The 20,016-nt window shown below is 39.0% G+C and overlaps 1 protein-coding gene across 1 annotated transcript in view; it reads right to left on the bottom strand.

Annotated features, from left to right (window-relative positions):
- The window catches only part of CFAP54 (cilia and flagella associated protein 54), a 291,990-nt gene that overhangs the window by 210,460 nt on the left and 61,514 nt on the right, over positions 1-20,016 (bottom strand). The window contains exons 18-19 of the mRNA XM_032416199.1: positions 15,880-15,966; positions 15,637-15,758 (exon numbers count right to left, since the gene is read on the bottom strand). Of these exons, the coding sequence (XP_032272090.1) occupies positions 15,637-15,758; positions 15,880-15,966 (209 nt within the window). The remainder of the gene's footprint in view (positions 1-15,636; positions 15,759-15,879; positions 15,967-20,016) is intronic.

Raw genomic sequence — 20,016 nt, 5'->3', positions numbered from 1 at the left:
AGGCAGGCAGGCAGGCAGGCAGGAAGGAGGAAGAAAAGAAAAGAAAAGAAAAGAAAAGAAAAGAAAAGAAAAGAAAAGAAAAGAAAAGAAAAGAAAAGAAAAGAAAAGAAAAGAAAAGAAAGAAAAGAAAAGAAAAGAAAAGAAAAGAAAAGAAAGATGAAAAAGAAAAGAAAAGAAGGAAAGAAAGACCAACAGAATAGAATTAGAGAGCCCAGAAATATGATCAACTGGAGAATGTTCCATGGGCACTAGAGAAGAATGTATATTCTGCTGCTTTGGGATGGAATGCTCTGAATATATCTGTGAAGTCCACTTGGTCCAGTGTGTCATTTAAAGTCTTTATTTCCTTGTTGATCTTTTACTTAGATGATCTGTCCATTTCAGTGAGGGGGGTGTTAAAGTCCCCCACTCCCCCCTATTATTGTATTGTTGTTGATGTGTTTCTTTGTTTTGTTATTAATTGGCTTATATAACTGTTAATTGGCTTATATAATAATTGGCTTATATAATTGTTATTAACTGGCTTATATAATTGGCTGCTCCCATGTTAGGGGCATAGATATTTACAATTGTTAGATCTTGTTGGATAGACCCTTTGAGCAAGAAGAGCAACACTGGAGATACCAGTGTTCTTCCTCATCTCTTTAATCCTCATTAAGTGTCCTTCCTCATCTCTTATTATAATCTTTGGTTTAAAATCTAATTTGTCTGATATAAGGATTGCCACCCCAGCTTTCTTCTGGACCATTTCCTTATACCACACACAAAAATAGACTCCAAATGGTTGAAAGACCTAAATGTGAGACAGGAGTCCATCAAAATCCTAAAGGAGAACACAGGCAGCAACCTCTTCGACCTCAGCCGCAGCAACTTCTTCCTAGAAACATCACCAAAGGCAAGGGAAGCAAGGGCAAAAATGAACTATTGGGACTTCATTAAGATAAAAAGCTTTTGCACAGCAAAGGAAACAGTCAACAAAACCAAAAGACAACTGACAGAATGGGAGAAGATATTTGCAAATGACATCTCAGATAAAGGGCTAGTATCCAAAATCTATAAAGAACTTATCAAACTCAAAACCCAAAGAACAAATAATCCAATCAAGAAATGGGCAGAAGACATGAACAGACATTTTTCCAAAGAAGACATCCAAATGGCCAACAGACACATGAAAAAGTGCTCAACATCACTCGGCATCAGGGAAATCCAAATCAAAACCTCAATGAGATACCACCTCACACCAGTCAGAATGGCTAAAATTAACAAGTCAGGAAATGACAGATGTTGGCGGGGATGCGGAGAAAGGGGAACCCTCCTACACTGTTGGTGGGAATGCAAGCTGGTGCAGCCACTCTGGAAAACAGTATGGAGGTTCCTCAAAAAGTTGAAAATAGAGCTACCCTACGACCCAGCAATTGCACTACTGAGTATTTACCCCAAAGACACAAATGTAGGGATCCGAAGGGGTACGTGCACCCTGATGTTTATAGCAGCAGTGTCCACAATAGCCAAACTGTGGAAAGAGCCAAGATGTCCATCGACTGATGAATGGATAAAGAAGATGTGGTATATATACATATATACACACACACACACACACACACACACACACACACACACACACACACACAATGGAATATTATGCAGCCATCAAAAGGAATGAAATCTTGCCATTTGCAATGACGTGGCTGGAACTGGAGGGTATTATGCTAAGCAAAATAAGCCAATCAGAGAAAGACATGTATCATATGATCTCACTGATATGAGGAATTCTTAATCTCAGGAAATAAACTGAGGGTTGCTGGAGTGGTGGGGGGTGGGAGGGATGGGGTGGCTGGGTGATAGACATTGGGGAGGGTGTGTGCTATGGTGAGCGCTGTGAATTGTGTAAGACTGTTGAATCACAGACCTATACTTCTGAAACAAATAATACATTATATGTTAAAAAAAAAAAAAAAGAAGACGATAGCAGGAAGGGAAAAATGAAGGGGGGGAATCGGAGGGGGAGATGAACCATGAGAGACTATGGACTCTGAGAAACAAACTGAGGGTTCTAGAGGGGAGGGGGATGGGGGGATGGGTTAGCCTGGCGATGGGTATTAAAGACAGCACGTACTGCATGGAGCACTGGGTGTTACACACAAACAATGAATCATGGAACACTACATCAAAAACTAATGATGTAATGTATGGTAATTAACATAACATAATAAAATAAAATTAAAAAAAAAAGAAATATGGTCAACTAATTTTTGACAAAGTCACCAAGAATATACAATGAGGAAAGGATAGTCTCTTCAATAAATGGTGCTGGGAAAAGTGGATATCCATATTCAAAAGAATGAAATCAGACCCTTATCTTACTGTACACAAAAATCAACCCAAGGGGCACCTGGGTGGCTCAGTCGTTAAGCGGCTGCCTTCAGCTCAGGTCATGATCCCAGGATCCTGGGATCGACCCCACATCGGACTTTCTACTCGGCAGGAAGCCTGCTTCTCCCCTCTCCCACTCCCCCTGCTTGTGTTCCCTCTCTCGCTATGTCTCTCTCTGTCAAATAAATAAATAAAATCTTAAAAAAAAAATCAACTCAAAATGCATTAGAGACTTAAACATAAGACCTGAAACCATAAAACCCTAGAAAAAAGCATAAAGGAATAGCTCCTTGACATTGGTTTTGGCAACTATTTTTTGGATCCTACAACAGAAGTATAGGCAACAAAAACAAAAATAAATAAGCTAAAAAGCTTCTGCACAGCATAGGAAAAAATCAACAAAATGAAAAGGCAACCTATGGAATTGGAAGAAAATATCTGTAAACAATACATTCAATAAGGGCTTGATATCCGAAATATATAAGTAACTCTTAACTCAATAGTAATCAATCAAATGATTTAAAAATGGGCAAAAAACCAGAATAGACACTTTTCTAAAAAAGACATTCAAATGGCCAACAGGTACATGAAAAGATGATCAACATCACAGGGAAATGCAAATTAAAACCACCATGAGATATCACCTCACACCTGTTAGGATGTCTATTATCAAAAAGACAAATGATAACAAATGTTGGTGAGGATGTGGAGAAAAGAGAACACTCGTACAATGTTAGTAAGGATGTGAACTCGTACAACCAAAACCATAAACAGTATGGAGGTTGCTCAAAAAATTAAAAATAGAACTATCATATGAGCCAGCAATCCCACTTCTGGGTATTTATCCAAAGGAAATGAAATCATTATCTCAAAGAGACATCTGCACTCCTGTGTTCATTGCCGCATTATTCACAACAGCCAAGATATGAAAACAATTCTAAGTGTCTTCTGATAGATGAATAGATAAAGAAAACGTGTCACACATATAATATTATAATATTATTCAGCCTTAGAAAAGAAGGAAACCCTGACATTTGGGACAACATGTATGACCTTGAGGACATTATGCTAAGTGAAATGAGCCAGATGGAGAAAGAGAAATACTATATGGTATCATGTATATGTGTAATCTAAAAAAAATAAAAGTAAAACTCATAGAAACAGAAAGTAGTATGGTGGTTGCCGAGGGCAAGTGGTTGGGGAGGGGAATGGGGAGATCTTGATCAAGGGGCACAAACTTCCAGTTATAAAGTTCTGAAGATCTATCGTACAGCATGGTGACTACACTTAAAAACAGTGTACTTGAAATTTGCTAAGAAACAGATCTTAAGTGTCTCACTCAAAAAAAAAAAAAAAGTAACTTAGCCATCAAAAAGAATGAAATCTTGTCATTTGCAACAACGTGGATAGAACTAGAGGGTATTATGCTAAGCGAAATAAGTTAATTAGAGAAAGACAAATATCATATGATTTCACTCATATGTGGAATTTAAGAAACAAAATGAACATAGGGGAAGGGAAGGAAAAATAAAATAAGACAAAATCAGAGAGGGAGACATACCGTAAGAGACTCTTAACTATAGGAAACAACCTGAGGGTTGCTGGAGGGGGGGTGGGTGGGGGGATGAGGTAACTGGGTGATGGACATTAAGGAGGGCACTTGATGTAGTGAGCACTGGGTGTTATATGCAACTGATGAATCACTAAATTCTACCTCTGAAACTAAAAATACACTACATATTAATTAAATTGAATTTAAATAAAAAATTTTTTAAAGGTAACTATATGATGTGATAAATGTGTTAATTAAACTGCTTGTGGTAATTATTTCATAATGTACAGTAGTCCCTGCTTATCCACAAGGATACATTCCAAGATGCCTGAAGCCACAGATAGTATTAAACCCTATATATACTATGTGTTTTCTCATACATACATACAATAAAATTTAATTTATAAATTAGACATAGCAGGGATTAACAATAGCTAATAATAAAATAGAACAATTATAACAATATATTGTAAATGAAAGTTATGTAAATGTGGTCTCTCTCAAAATATCTTGTTGTGATGCACTCACCCTCTTCTTGTGAATCATGATGTGAGCAGATAAAAGGTCTACGTGATGAGATGAAGTGAGGGGAATGACGTAGGCACTGTGACGTAGCTTTAGGCTACTATTGACCTTCAGATGATATGTCAAAAGGAAAATCCATCTGCTTCCAGACTGTGGTTGACTGCGGGTAACTGAAACCACAGAAAGCTAAACCACAGCTAAGAGGAGACTACTGCTACATATATCAAATCATCATGTTGTACATTTGAAATATATTACAATTTTATTTGCCAATTATGCCTCAGTAAAGCTGGGGGGAGGGAGTGCAAACCTCAATAAACTAGGAAAGCTCTTTCTTTAGCATGAGAAAAATATTAATTTTAGCCAATAGTCAAAATTATGGCTAATAGTGAAACACTAAAAGAATGATCAATAAAATCCAGGAGACATAATGCCACTATTTCTTTTTATTCTGGAAGTTCTAGCCAATTTAATAAATTTAAGAAAAGAAATCCTGAAAACGAGAAGACAAATGTCTGTCTACCAAACTTCAAATACATTTCACTCTCTTAGAAAAACCTGTGCTGCTTCCTCCGCAGAAGACATGCTAAGTTCAAAGCTTCCATTTGGAGATCTGGACTTGAGCTCAAAAGAAAGGGTAAGACTTTCCGTGAGTCATTTGCCTCAAAGTGATATTTAAAGTTGAGTGAGTAAACCAGTTCCCTTTGGGAGTGTAGATTATAAAACTCTAGTATCATACATTTTTTTCTAAAATAAAGATTGACCTAAATTGAGATCAGAATTAACTCATTTTTATTTTTATAGGAAATGGTTGACATTCAGGTCTAAAATCACTAGTTGTGATTAAAATTTATCTATAATAATAAATGGGTTTTTTAATTCTGCTTGTTCTGTGCCAGGAGACGTTGAAATTTTTTTTTGGCGTTACAGTTCAAAAATCTTAGCCATTTGCATAGGACAATCGTTTCTTCATGTGGGAAGGGATGTATTATATGGTAGCCATGTTTCTAGGGCCTACATGCCAAAAACCTTAACTGTTTAGACTCAAAAGCTAATTTATAGACACATGGTGCTCAGTATAACTTGAATCATTGAATGAATGACTCAACCAAGGAGCATAGAATGGCATCTGTTATCCCTTATCATCTCTACTTTTTCACTCATTCAATCAAACTGAGAAAAAAATAGAGAAAACGGATGGAAAGAAAGATGTTGAAGGAGCTGTGTCATAAAACACTATGAGTCAAGGCATCAGCAGTGCCTAGTCAACCCAGAGGACACAACACGCACAGGGCTGGGCAGAGGCTCATTCACCTTGCCACCCTCTACCAGAGATGACAGACCAGATTTGGCTCCCTGAGAGGACAGATGGGCCCACAGAGCAGGGTTCCCTTGAAAGGCAACAACAGGTAGGAGCTTGGTAAGAGGCCAGAATTGAAATGAGGAAGAAGCCTGAGCAGAAAAGGTAAGTAGATTCCCTAGATAACTGTGGAAAATTTTTAAGAAATTCCTACTTGAACAGAAGGTAGAAGAAAGCTATTATATTTTGAACATTAAATGTTAATGTGACTTCATTTGCGTCACAGTCTGGAGACCAAGATATTTTAGGCTGCATAAGAACAGGTGAAATCAGCCTAAGGAAAAATTATGCAACACAAGGGAAGAGACCATGCCTTGAAAGTTTCCCTCCTCTGGATTATGTATGCAGCCTAAAAAATGCACCAGCAGCATTGGTTTGCTGGCCCTAATATTAACACAGACTGCCTCTGATCCTATCTCAACTGACTGGCCAACTGCCCTGGGCTTTCTACACTTACCCCCAAAATTCGCCTCGGCAGTTCATGCTCCAGTGAACCAGTCAGACACTAGCATCTTCTGACTTGATTCTAGCAGCTTCTCTCTGCATATCCGTGAACCCAACTGAGATTTTTTTTTTTTAAACTTCCTGCTTTCTGCCATGAGTTATCACAAAGATATTTCTCAAACCTGGCTGTTATTCAGTATCATCTATGAAACTTGTTTAAAAATTAAGATAGTCCATCCCCACTCTGAACCTATTTACTAAAAATCTCCAGGGGTGGGGCTTAAGCATCTGTATTATTAAACAACTGTTGAGGGTACTTTTGAAGTACACTAGGGACTGGGGACCACTGACTGAGATGATTTAATGAGCCTCCTCCCCTTTCTCTCAGTCTCTAGTCTCCTCAACCTCCAGTCTTCTAGCCCTTCAGTGGTTCCTCCTATACTTGTGACAGTGCTAACTCCGCCATAGGCTTTGTATTCTGATCACAATTAATACTTGCTACCTTTATCTCCCTCTCTACTCTTTTCTCCCAGAGCTACTGCCTATCCAACCTAACCTCCAAAACCATAAAAAAAAAAAAAAAGTCATTCATTCCCTGAGAAGCTATGCTTGTTATGCCTCAGAGCTTTCGCATGAAACTTCCTCTTCCTAGAGGGTTTTACATCCTTTTCTGTGCTTCAAGATCCACTCAAACAGGGGCGCCTGGGTGGCTCAGTCGTTAAGTGTCTGCCTTCAGCTCAGGTCATGATCGCAGGGTCCTGGGATCAAGCCCCGCATTGGGCTCCCTGCTCAGCGGGAAGCCTGCTTCTCCCTCTCCCACTCCCCCTGCTTGTGTTCCTGCTCTCGCTATCTCTCTCTCTCTGTCAAATAAATAAATAAAATCTTTAAAAAAAAAAAAAAAGATCCACTCAAACATCATCTCTGAATCCTCCCAAAGAAGTCCCACACATTTAGGTACTTATTCTCTTCATTTTCCACTCTTTGTTTTAGCACGTATTACACAATATGAGCATCTTGGTGGCAAGGACAGTACTTTATCTCTTTAGGTTCAATAAACGTGTTCTTAATGAAATACATGAAATTATGACAGATGAGGATGATCTATAATGCATTTTAAGACAGTATGTTTAAAATATTCTGATTGGAAAGTAAATTAATTAATTAATTAAATGTTCTGGTGGAGTCTTGATTAATTTTAACCCCCTAACTCAGATTTCATGGCCCAATTTGAAACAGATTAATAAAAGTACTAAATTTTTTTAAGATTTTATTTATTTATTTATTTGTCAGAGAGGGAACACAAGCAGGGGGAGTGGGAGAGGGAGAAGCAGGCTCCCCATTGAGAAGGAGCCCGATGCAGGACTTGATCCCAGGACCCTGGATCATGACCTGAGCTGAAGGCAGACACTCAACCGACCGAGCCACCCAGGAATCCCTAAAAGTACTAAATTTTTAAATGAAAGGTAACAAAAGTCTAAAACACAGTCCTTGATTTATGTAAATCAGATAAATTCTATAAAAATTGGACTCAAGGTAAAACCTAATGCTAGTTAGAAAATCCAAACTTAGTGAGCCAAATCACTGAGCTGCTAAAAGCATTCTATTTATAAGAAAGTGATTAGTATACTAATTAGAAAAATACCTGCACCCCCATGTTACTGCAGCATTATTTACAACAGCCAAGACATGTTATATATATGAATATACAATTCATATATATATGTGAATTGCAATATATGAATATGCAATTCTTATATATGAATATGCAATTCATACATATGTGAATATATAACTCATATATATATACATATATATGAACATACAATTCACATATATATGAATGTTATCTAGCCATAGAAAAAGAATGAAATCTTGCCTTTTCTGACAACATGGGTGGACCCTGAGGGCATTATGTTAAGTGAAATAAGTCAGAGAAAGACAAATACCATATGATGTCATGCATATATGGAATCTTAAAAAAAAAAAAAAAGAAAACAAGGAGATAGGGGCACCTGGGTGGCTCAGTCAGTTGGGCATCTGCCTTCGGCTCAGGTCATGATCTCAGGGTCCTGGGATTGGGCCCGGCATTGGGCTCCCTGCTCAGTGGGGGGGCCTGCTTCTCCCTCTGCCTGCCGCTCCACCTGCTTGTGCTCTCTCTCTCAAACAAACAAATAAATAAATAAAATCTTAAAAAAAAAAAGTAGATAGACACAGAAAACAGACTCATGGTTGCCAGAGGTTGGGGGTGGGAGGTAGGGCAAAATGGGTGAAGAGGGTCAAAAGGTACAAGTTTTCAGTTATAAAATGAATAACTCATGGGGATATAATGTACAGGCTAGTGACTATAGTTAATAATATTGTATTGCTTATTTGAAAGTTCCTAGAGAGTAAATCTGAAAAGTTCTCATCCCAAGAAAAAAAATTTTGTAACTGATGACAGATATATAAGTTAATAAGATTTACTGTGGTGATCATTTAGCAATATATACAAATATAAAATCATTACATTGTGTACCTGAAATTAATAAAATGTTATATGTCAATCATATATCAATCTTTTACAAAGAAAGTGATTAGGGCTTTTTAAAGCAGGTTCCTCAAATAGAAGGAGGAAATATCACCAGAAAATTAGCCTCAAAACCTCAAGAAAGAGAAATTCCCATGAAACCAGCTCTATTCAACTGTGAAAAGAGAAAGTGTGAGGTGCCTGGGTGGCTCAGTTGGTTAAGAGTCCACCTCTTGATTTCAGCTCAGGTCATGATTTCAGGGTCGTGGGACTGAGCCCTGAATCAGGCTCTGTGCTATACGCAGAGTCTGCTTATCCCTCTCCCTCTGCTCCTCCCCGGCTTGTGCGCTCTCTCTCTCTCCATCAAATAAGTAAGTAAGTAAATAAATAAATAAAATCTTTTTTAAAAAAGAGAGAAAGTGTTATCAATATGGACATCACTGGGGCGCCTGGGTGGCTCAGTCTGTTAAGCGGCTGCCTTCAGCTCAGGTCATGATCCCAAGGTCCTGGGATTGAGCCCCGTATCGGGCTCTCTCTTCAGCAGGGAGTCTGCTTCTCTCTCTCCCTCTGCCTGCTGCTTCCCCTGCTTGTGCTCTCTCACTCTCTGTCAAATAAATAAATAAAATCTTAAATATATATATATATATATATATATATATATATATGGACATCACTGTTGCCTATAATATGTCCAACACATTGTCTAATGTGTCCACCGAAACATATTGTTTTATTGCCAGAAAACAACAGTACTGAAGTCCAAAGTACTACTGTCTGAATATAAATCTCTCTGCCTATAGTTTCCATTAGAGAAACAAACCTGCCTCTTTTTAGAAGTTATTCAGTGTTTATGAGGACAGATTAATATTAAACACATTGGACAACAGCTTAACATCCACAGTGCAGCAAGACACTTAGGGAAAGATATAAGACAATCTTCAAGGTCATGATTAACAACTATCCATAAAAAACTATCATAAGACTGGAAAGATAAAGTGCCATATTTACTACTTGTCTAGTAGACCTCCTGAGGTATATTCTGGATTCTCAGCACTATTATGTACATTTCAGAAGGAGATGAAAAGTAGGTTAAGTCATACCCAAGAATCCTGGCAAGGAATATTTTTTGATTGCTGAGAATAAAATATACTACTTATAAGATCAATCTAAGAGGGCGCCTGGGTGGCTCAGTTGGTTAAGCGACTGCCTTCGGCTCAGGTCATGATCCTGGAGTCCCGGGATCGAGTCCCACATCAGGGTCCCTGCTCAGCAGGGAGTCTGCTTCTCCCTCTGACCCTCCTCCCTCTCATGCTCTCTGTCTCTCATTGTCTCTCTCGCAAATAAATAAAAAATCTTAAAAAAAAAATTTAAAAAAAAAAAAAAAGATCAATCTAAGAGAAAACACAAAAAGAAATGTATAGCTTGATAAATGAAAACATATTTAGAGCACCAAAAAATAGTTCTGATATAACAGAATGTTCCAGAATGCTTAAAGTGGGAAACAGAGTAGTAGTAATAATAATAATGGCTAACATTTATTGACTGCTTATTCTGTGCCAAATGCTAAGCATTTTATATGCATCATTTCCTTGAATCTTCCCAAGAACTCCCATTTTACATATGAAGAAATTAAAACTTAAGAGAGCATAAGTAACTTGACCTTGGTCATACAGCTCGTCAGTGGCAAAACCAAAACTCTAATCCAAAACCCTATCCTCCTAACCACTATGTATTTTGTCTTATTAATACAAAGCTAAGTTAAAAAGAAGCATGGAAAGGCAACCTGGATGGTTTCCTGTAATAACCTTAAAACCTGAAATGGAAATTAGCTAAAATCTTGTCAGTACTTTGAAGTCTAAAAGGGCAAAACATGACCTCATGGGAGGGGGTCAGAATCAGAAAGGGTTTGCTCTTTATGAGGAAGACTTCAGCATAGAACAATTAAAAAGGACTGATAAGATCTCTGGGGGAAAAAAATGATTCACATATATTCTTCCCTGAAAAGCAAATAGAACTGATTTGACTAAAATGCTATAAAATAGGAAAAATAATTATACTTAGTAATCCAATTACAGCTAACCTAGTTAATAGAGTGGTATTTAGGAGACATGAAGGTAAAAATTTGAGAAATAGTAAAGCCAGGAGTTATTAGAACTTCGAGTGGTCTGGGCTTCTTCATTAGTTCTGGTTCCAAAATACGACCATAAAATTAGATTGTGTCAATTACAAAAAATAATCTGCTAATTCATAATGCTCCTTTGCTTAGAGTTGAAGCAATATGACTGGATTTTGGAACTGCCAAAGTCATCTCAACTACCAATTTGTTTAAGTTCCAACAAATAGAATTAGGAGAAAACTAGATGCATCAGCTGGGGTTCTTTGAACCAGGAGCAATAGGAAAACCATGCCGGGACCACAGCAGGTCCAAAGAGGTAAGAGGGTCTACAGAACAGAACCATAATAGTCTGATCAGTACACAAGCATTGGAAAGAATGAATGTCAACTAGTTTTAGTCTTTTTATCCCTCCACTCAAGATCTAATTCCAAGAAGGGAGGTCCAAATTGGCTTCCCTCACGTCACTAGTCCTCTGACTGGCTAGCAGAGAAGAAAGCCCCTGAAAAGTCCCACCCGACTACATCTAAAAGGGAAGGAGGGGGGCACCTGGGTGGCTCAGTTGGTTAAGTGACTGCCTTCGGCTCAGGTCATGATCCCGGAGTCCCGGGATCAAGTCCCGCATCGGGCTCCCTGCTCAGCAGGGAATATGCTTCTCCCTCTGACCCTCCCCCTCTCATGCGCTCTATCTCATTCTCTCTCAAATAAATAAATAAATAAATAAAATCTTTAAAAGGGAAGGAGGAATTCCTCAAAAGGTGATATTTGGAAGGGGAAATGGGTGCTGGACAGAAAACAGCAATATAAAACCCTGCCCTTGTAACACTTACCTTGGATTGAGGAATATTCCTGCCTCTTCCCAATAAGAAATCCCATCTGCACAGAGACTGAATGTCTGGCTGGGAGACTGAAGTGGACTAAGAGCAATGACCATAAGCCACATGACCAGTGCTCTATTTGATCAGAAGTAGATCAGGGACGTCTGAGACTAGTTCCAGGTGCAATCCATTAAAGTAAATCTGTGATATATTGTGTAAAAAGCCAACATGGACTTCCAGAAGTCCAATACCAAGACAGGAAAATGGGGGGTAAAATGCCTATAATAATAATTTTTTTAAAAGACCAGTCATTTCATTTAGAAAGCTAACAATCTATTATCAAAGGTTTGTACCTCAGTCCTGGCAACAAGTTGGTTCACTTTTAACTGATTAGGAATAAAACGGACACCTGATGAGATTATACAGCTCCACAAGGTCAGGAAACTTTTGAAAAACTAAAACAGGGTATGAATTATTTAAAAGTTCTGAAAAGATCCAGGCTTTTTAAACCTTTTTATGGTACCAGGTGATGCATCAGTTACTGATTTGGGGATAATTTTATTACAAGATCATGATAATGTAAAACATTCTGTAATATACCCCAGTAGAAAATGATTGCCAGGGGAAAGAAATTTATTTGTCTTCTTTAAAGAAAGAAAGTTTGGCAATTATTTGAGCCATAACATCATTGTTTACGAGAGTACCCTAAGGACTGATCATTAAGCCTTAACACTTGGATAAAAAACTACTGCTGAGGAGCAGAGGTGGCCATAGAAGGTTTCAGGACTTCTAAATAAATATTCCACGTGTGCCTAGTTGGTGAAAATCCTTGGGGAGGACGCCCCATAAGAAATAGAGCCTCTACATGCATCTCATAAGTCTATCCTAAGAGGACATTATACTTACAATTTTTCTTAAGTTAAAATAGTTTCATTTAAGAAAGATAAGAAAAAGATGTAAAAACTGTAGTCTTGTCACATCTCCAGTGTGACCCCCAGTGTCAGTGGTAGGAAGACAGAGGCCTAACAGGAATGAGCATATTACAACAGTATAAGGACCAGACTGAGTCACAATAAAACAAAAAGGAAAATCCCAAAGGTTTTATTCTCTCCAGCTCTGACAGGCCACAAGATTACTCCTGAGAGAACAGTTCTAAAAAAGAAAGATAAGTTTTATTTGACATATAAGTAGGACTGAAGTATTAGTATCCTCCAAGCACTAGACTGTAGCAAGTGGCCACAGAAGCATCTGTTGAGAAAATGGATCTGAACACACACCAAAGTCTTCCAACAAAGATCAGTCACCACTTGGCCTTGAGACTGCCCAACACCATCATCAAACTCCTTCATTCAAATGCTGGAATTTCAATTATAATAAGGCTCTTCCCTAATACTGCCAGGACAGACTTCCCAACCTTGAACATTAATAGCATCTGTCCACCCAAAATCCTCAGACTTCCTCTCTGGTCTCACTTCTTACCCTCTTCTCCCAACAGCCCCCTCTCCCCTTTGCCATTTCATCTGTGCCTCTATGACACTGAATGACCTAGAGGACCACAAGAACTACTCTATGACCCTCCTAGCTTCAGGAACTTTGTACATGTTGTTTTCTCTTCCTATAAAGTCCTTTTCACCCTTTGTCTTCCTCTTTCTCTGGCTACTCCTGCCTATCAGTATTCAACCTCATGATTTCTTTTCTGGAAGTTTCCTTACATATTACCCACTGTTTGATTAGGTACTCCTCTGCTAAATTCCCCTGGAATTCGTGCAGTTAAAGTATCTATGACACTGGGCGCCTGGGTGGCTCAGTTGGTTAAGCAACTGTGTTTGGCTCAGGTAATGATCCCGGGGTCCTGGGATCGAGTCCCACATCGGTCTCCCTGCTCAGCAGGAAGCCTGCTTCTCCCTCTCCCTCCGTCTGCCATTCCCCCTGCTTGTGCTCTCTCTCATTGTCAAATAAATAAATAAAATCTTTAAAAAAAAAAAGTATCTATGACAGTAACCCATAATTACCTACTTACTTGTCTATGTTCCCACAAACTGGATTTATCTTGAAGGCAGGGACCACAAAAAGAAGGCAATCCATCAATATTTGTTGAATAAAGGATTTTTGTTTTTGTTTGTTTTTATCCCCTGTACTCAGCATAATACCAGACACACAGTCAATGTACAATAAATATTTGCTGAATGGATCATAAGTACTCAAAAACATTTTTTGGATGAATGAAGTAATGGACAGATGATCAGAAAGTGCTACATATCAGAAATCTTAAATTCCAATATCTTACTTTCTGACCTCAAACACTTATCCTTCCAGCTCTCTCAGATTCTGATTTTCTGGTCCCTGACCTCAAAGAGATGTCCAGTCTCTTGACATTTCCATGCTCACCAAGTCTTTAAATACCATGAAGGTATCACTTCCCTCCCTATTCAATCTGTACCCATTTTTATTAAGAACTTTTAACCCATACTTTCATTTGTAAAAATCTAGCCCTGTACAAATCTCTGCTGTCACAAATATTCTGCTGTCACAGCTACTAAAAATACTACACCAGGGTAATGCCATACCACCACGCAGATGGGGCCCAGTATAAATTCATGGTCTTCAACTTCAGCTAGAACTTTGTGCTGGCCAGTTCTTCAACTTCCTTGTCAGCTCCCTTATCCATTCCTCATCCATTCCACTCCACTCTCTATCTTTTCTCTCCTCATTCCAACTGTCCACCCTTGCTCTCCATTGTTGGCAGATATCCTTGCCTCCTACTTTATCAGATGATTGACATAAAAGGCATAAACTCAACTCTCTGCCACCACACCAATAGACTTACTCAAATCTACATTGATCTGTTCCTCCTTCCCTTTTGTATCAGAGGATGAGGAGTCTGCCCGGTAGCCTACCCTCCACTGAAGATGAATCACTTTATCTATGTTTTCAAACTCATCTCCTTCCCTGTTCTAATAGGACTGTGCTCTATTATTAACCCCTCTCATATCTTCAATTTCTCTCTTTTCTTCTGGCTCTTCATACTCATTATATAAATATGTGGAACTTTTTCTCTTAAACTCTTCTTAAACTCTGTATCCTCTCCCTAGCTTTGACCTACGGTTTTCTTTCTCTTATCAGCTAAACTACTTGTAGCATTATTCTCTACTTCACCATGTGCCATTCACTCAGCCAATACCATCAAATTTTTATGGGTAATACGCACAGACAAAGTTTTTAAAAATCCTCTAGCTTGAAATGTGATTACCCTCAAGAATTTAAATTCTAAAATCAACATACAATGAATCGGTAAGAAGACAGCACAATTTCCAGGGAGAGTAAAATATAAACTAGCAATATCCATCTGAGAGAAGGCCTCTGAGTCAATGGACTTGAAGTATCTTAATTCCATTGTAAGGAATGCATTATACTAAGCATAGTGTCACGTAAGTTCTATAGTTTCCCTCATTTTTAATCCTTCTGATTTTATTTGGCTTCCAATGTAAGTTGTCCCTACAGAGAGAGGCTCTCTCATTTCAGGAGAGTCCGGGACTAGTAATATAGATTAGTGCCCCTGCTCAAAACTGTTCTACTCAAAGAGAAGACTAGATACAGGGAACCTGAAAGTTCATAATCTAATGTTAAGGGCAACACATTATTTTTAGCAAAGTGAACTAAATCATTCATTTAACAAAGGTTATATGTCAGGGGCGCCTGGGTGGCTCAGATGGTTAAGCGACTGCCTTCGGCTCAGGTCATGATCCTGGAGTCCCGGGATCGAGTCCCGCATCGGGCTCCCTGCTCAGCGGGAAGTCTGCTTCTCCCTCTGACCCTCCCCCCTCTCATGTGCTCTCTCTCTCTCCTCTCATCCTCTCTCTCAGATAAATAATAAATAAAATCTTTAAAAAAAAAAAAAAAAAAGGTTGTATGTCAGGACTAAAAAAAGGAATGGCACGTTGTTACCATCAAAAGGTCGTGTGAAGATGTAGAAGCCGCATCTTTCTCAAATATTAAGAGAGCTTTCTGCATCAAGTACATAGCTTTGGATAGCTTATTCTTCCTTATCTTATTCATTACATTCAATTCTGAAACAGAAAACAAACATTTTATCAAAAGGGAAACATGAAGACTATCTTTAGAAGTTTTCAGAAACGTTTAAACAGTTTCTGAAACTGTTTTAAAACAGTTTATCCCAATTTTAATTACCTGTAAAACAGTCAATGCTTCTAGGTTGTTTTAGCTTTTCTGGACCTTTGGTAGATACGTGTTTGCTAACAGCTGGAGTCTGCAAAACTGAAGAAGGAAGAGGAGAGTGCCATTACGATTAGATTTGTGTCCAAGAAAGGAAATATTTTCTAAACATTAAAGGGTAACTATCTATTTGTAAAATTATTGCTTCCTCTCATATGTCATCCTTTTTTCATTAATAGATAAAAATTCAAACAAATCTATAATGACAAACTCTCTTCTATTTGCCACAGTATGCCTGAGGACATGAAAAATATTTAAGTTATAGATGGGGAGGGAAGATGGCAGAAGAGTAGGGGACGCTCGATTCGTCTGGTCCCTTGACCTTGAATTCAGCTAAATATCTATCAAATCATTCTGAACACCTGTGAATTCAACCCGAGCGCTAAGGAAAGAATTGCTGCAATTCTACAAATGGAGAAGTGGCCACTTTTTGCAAGGTAAGAGGTGTGGAGAAGTGAATCTGAGGGGATATATCAGAAGATAAACTGCAGTGGGAGGGAACCTCTATAAGCTGGCTGCCGAAAAGTGATATAACAATGGAATGCAAAATCAGAACTTCTAGAAGTCTGCTCCTGTGAGGAACGTCCCTGCCTGAAAGGTGCGCAGGTGGTGAAGTAGGGCAGAATTGTAAGTGGGACAGTTGGTCTCAGGATTCCCAGGCTCACAGAAAGAACAAGGGTGCCAGAGTGTGGCAGAGTTCCCAGGCATTGGATCAGGGAAGCCGACTACAATTAGTGAGCCCTGGAGTGGGCTCTCAGCTAGCTGTTGCAATAAACTGTGAACCGTGGCAAGATCAGGGACCGCCTGTCCAAGCAGGGGCCCAGCAAGAGGAGTGGCCCTCCTCCCTCTCTGGGAGGAGCGGCGCGGGTGCACACAGGATTGGGCAACCGCTCCCAGAGCAGGGGCCCAGTGAACAGCAGAGACCTGGTGAGATTTCCCCTGCTCTTTCCCTGGGGAGGATTGGTGCAGAGACCTACCAGGCCAAAAAGGGCTGGCATGATATACTCAGGGTACTAAAGGAGAAAAACATGCAGCCATGAACACTTTATCCAGCAAGGCTCTCATTCAGAATGGAAGAAAAGAGAAAAAGCTTCCAGGGCAAACAAACTAAAAGAATTTGTGATCACTAAACAAGCCCTGCAAGAAATATTAAAGGGGTGGGGCGCCTGGGTGGCTCAGTCATTAAGCATCTGCCTTCAACTCAGGTCGTGGTCCCAGGGTCCTGGGATCGAGCCCTGCATCGGGCTCCCTGCTCCGCAGGAAGCCTGCTTCTCCCTCTCCCACTCCCCCTGCTTGTGTTCCCTCTCTCGCTGTGTCTTTCTCTGTCAAATAAATAAAAAATCTTTAAAAAAAAAATATTAAAGGGGATCCTGTAAGGGAAGAAAGAGCCCAAGAGGAACATAGACCAGAAAGGAACAGAGACAATATACAGAAACAGTGACTTTAAAGATAATACAATGGCACTATATTCATATATTTCAACAGTTACTCTGAATGTAAATGTGCTAAATGCTCCAATCAAAAGACACAGGGTATCAGATTGGATAAAAAAGCAAGACCCATCCATATGCTGTCAACAAGAGACTCATTTTAGACTCAAAGACACCTCCAGATTGAAAGTGAGGGGGTAGAGAACCATTTATCATGCTAATGGACATCAAAAGAAAGCTGTGGTAGCAATCCTTATATCATACAAATTAGATTTTAAACCAAAGACTATAGTAAGGGATGAAGAGGGACACTATATCATACTTAAAGGGTCTATCCAACAAGATCTAACAATTATAGGGGCGCCTGGTGGCTCTGTCGTTAAGCATCTGCCTTCGGCTCAGGTCATGATCCCAGGTCCTGGGATCAAGCCCCGCATCGGGCTCCCTACTCAGTGGGGAGCCTGCTTCTTCCTCTCCCACTCCCCCTGCTTGCATTCCCTCTCTCGCTGTGTCTCTCTCTGTCAAATAAATGAATAAAATCTTTAAAAAAAAAAAATCTAACAATTATAAATATTTATGCTCCTAACTTGGGAGCAGCCAATTATATCAACCAATTAATAACACAATTAAAGAAATTCATTGATAATAATACAATAATAGTAGGGGACTTTAACACCCCACTCACAGCAATGGACAGATCATCAAAGAGAAGATCAACAAGGAAACAAGGGCTTTGAATGACACACTGGACCAGATGGATTTCACAGATATAGAGCATTTCATCCTAAAGCAACAGAATACACATTCTTCTCAAGTGCACATGGAACATTCTCCAGAACAGATCACATACTGGGTCACAAATCAGGTCTTAACCAGTATCAAAAGACTGAAATTATTCCCTGCATATTTTCAGACCACAATGTTTTGAAACTTGAACTGACTCACAAGAGGAAATTTGGAAGGAACTCAAATACTTGGAGATTAAAGAGAATCCTAAAGAATGAATGGGTCCACCAGGGAATTAAAGAAGAATTTTAAAAATTCATGGAAACAAATAAAAATGAAAACACAACTGTTCAGAACTTTTGGGATGCAGCAAAGGCGGTCCTAAGAGGGAAGTACATAGCAATACAAGCCTTTCTCAAGAAACTAGAAAAGTCTCAAATACACAAGCGAACCTTACACTTAAAGGTGCTGGAAAAAGAACAGCACACAGAACCTAAACCAAGCAGCAGAAGAGAAATAATAAAGATTAGAGAACAAATGAATGGAATAAGGATGACTGGGTGGCTCAGTCGGTTAAGTGTCTGCCTTCAGCTCAGGTCATGATGCCAGGGTCCTAGGATAGAGTCCCACATCGGCCTCCTTGCTCAGTGGGGAGCCTGCTTCTCCCTCTGCCTGCCACTCCCCCTGCTTGTCCTCTCTCTCTCTGTCAAATAAATAAATAAAATCTTGGGGAAAAAAAAGAAATGAATGAAATAGAAACCAAAAGAATAGTAGAACAGACCAACAAAACTAGACTGGTTCTTTAAAGAATTAATAAGACTGATAAACCCCTGGCCAGACTTATCAAAAAGAAAAGAGAAAGGATCCAAATAAATAAAATCATAAATGAAAGAGGAGAGATCATGACCAACACCAAGAAAACATAAACAATTTTAAGATCATACTATGAGCAACATGCCAACAAATTAGGCAATCTGGAAGAAATGGATGCATTCCTAGAAACCTATAAACTACCAAAACTGAAACAGGAAAAATAGAAAACCTAAACAAACCTATAACCAATAAGGAAATTGAAGCAGTAATCAAAAATCTCCCATCAAACAAGAGTCCAGGGCCAGATGGCTTCCCAAGGGAATTCTACCAAACATTTAAAAAAGAACTAATACCTATTCTTCTGAAGTTGTTTCAAAAAATAGAAATGGAAGGAAAACTTCCAAACTCATTCTATGAGGCCAGCATTACTTTGATCTCAAAACCAAAGACCCAACCAAAAAGAGAATTACAGACCAATATCCTTGATGAACATGGATGCCAAAATTCTCACCAAGATACTAGCTAATAGGATCTAACAGTACATTAAAAGGATTATTCACCACGACCAAGTGGGATTTACTCCTGGGCTGCAAGGGTGGTTCAACATCCGCAAAGCAATCAATGTGATACAACACATTAATAAAAGAAAGAACAAGAACCATATGATCCTCTCAATAGATGCAGAAAAAGCATTTGACAAAGTACAGCATCCTTTCTTGATTAAAACTCTTCACAGTGTAGGGATAGAGGGTACATACCTCAATATCATAAAAGCCATCTATGAAAAACCCACAGCAAATACCATACTCAATGGGGAAAACCTGAGAGCTTTCCCCCTAAGGTCAGGAACACGGCAGGGATGTCCACTATCACCACTGCTATTCAACATAGTACTAGAAGTCCTAGCCTCAGCAATCAGACAACAAAAAGAAATAAAAGGCATCCAAATCAGCAAAGAAGAAGTCAAACTCTCACTCTTTGCAGATGATATGATACTTTATGTGGAATATCCAAAAAACTCCACCCCAAAACTGCTAGAACTCGTACAGGAATTCAGTAAAGTGGCAGGATATAAAATCAATGCACAGAAATCAGTGGCATTTCTATACACCAACAACAAGAC

The sequence above is a fragment of the Phoca vitulina genome, unplaced genomic scaffold (genome assembly GCF_004348235.1).
Source record: "Phoca vitulina isolate PV1807 unplaced genomic scaffold, GSC_HSeal_1.0 scaffold19, whole genome shotgun sequence".
Taxonomy (NCBI): Eukaryota; Metazoa; Chordata; class Mammalia; order Carnivora; family Phocidae; genus Phoca; species Phoca vitulina.
This window is presented reverse-complemented; position numbering and strand designations above follow the sequence as displayed.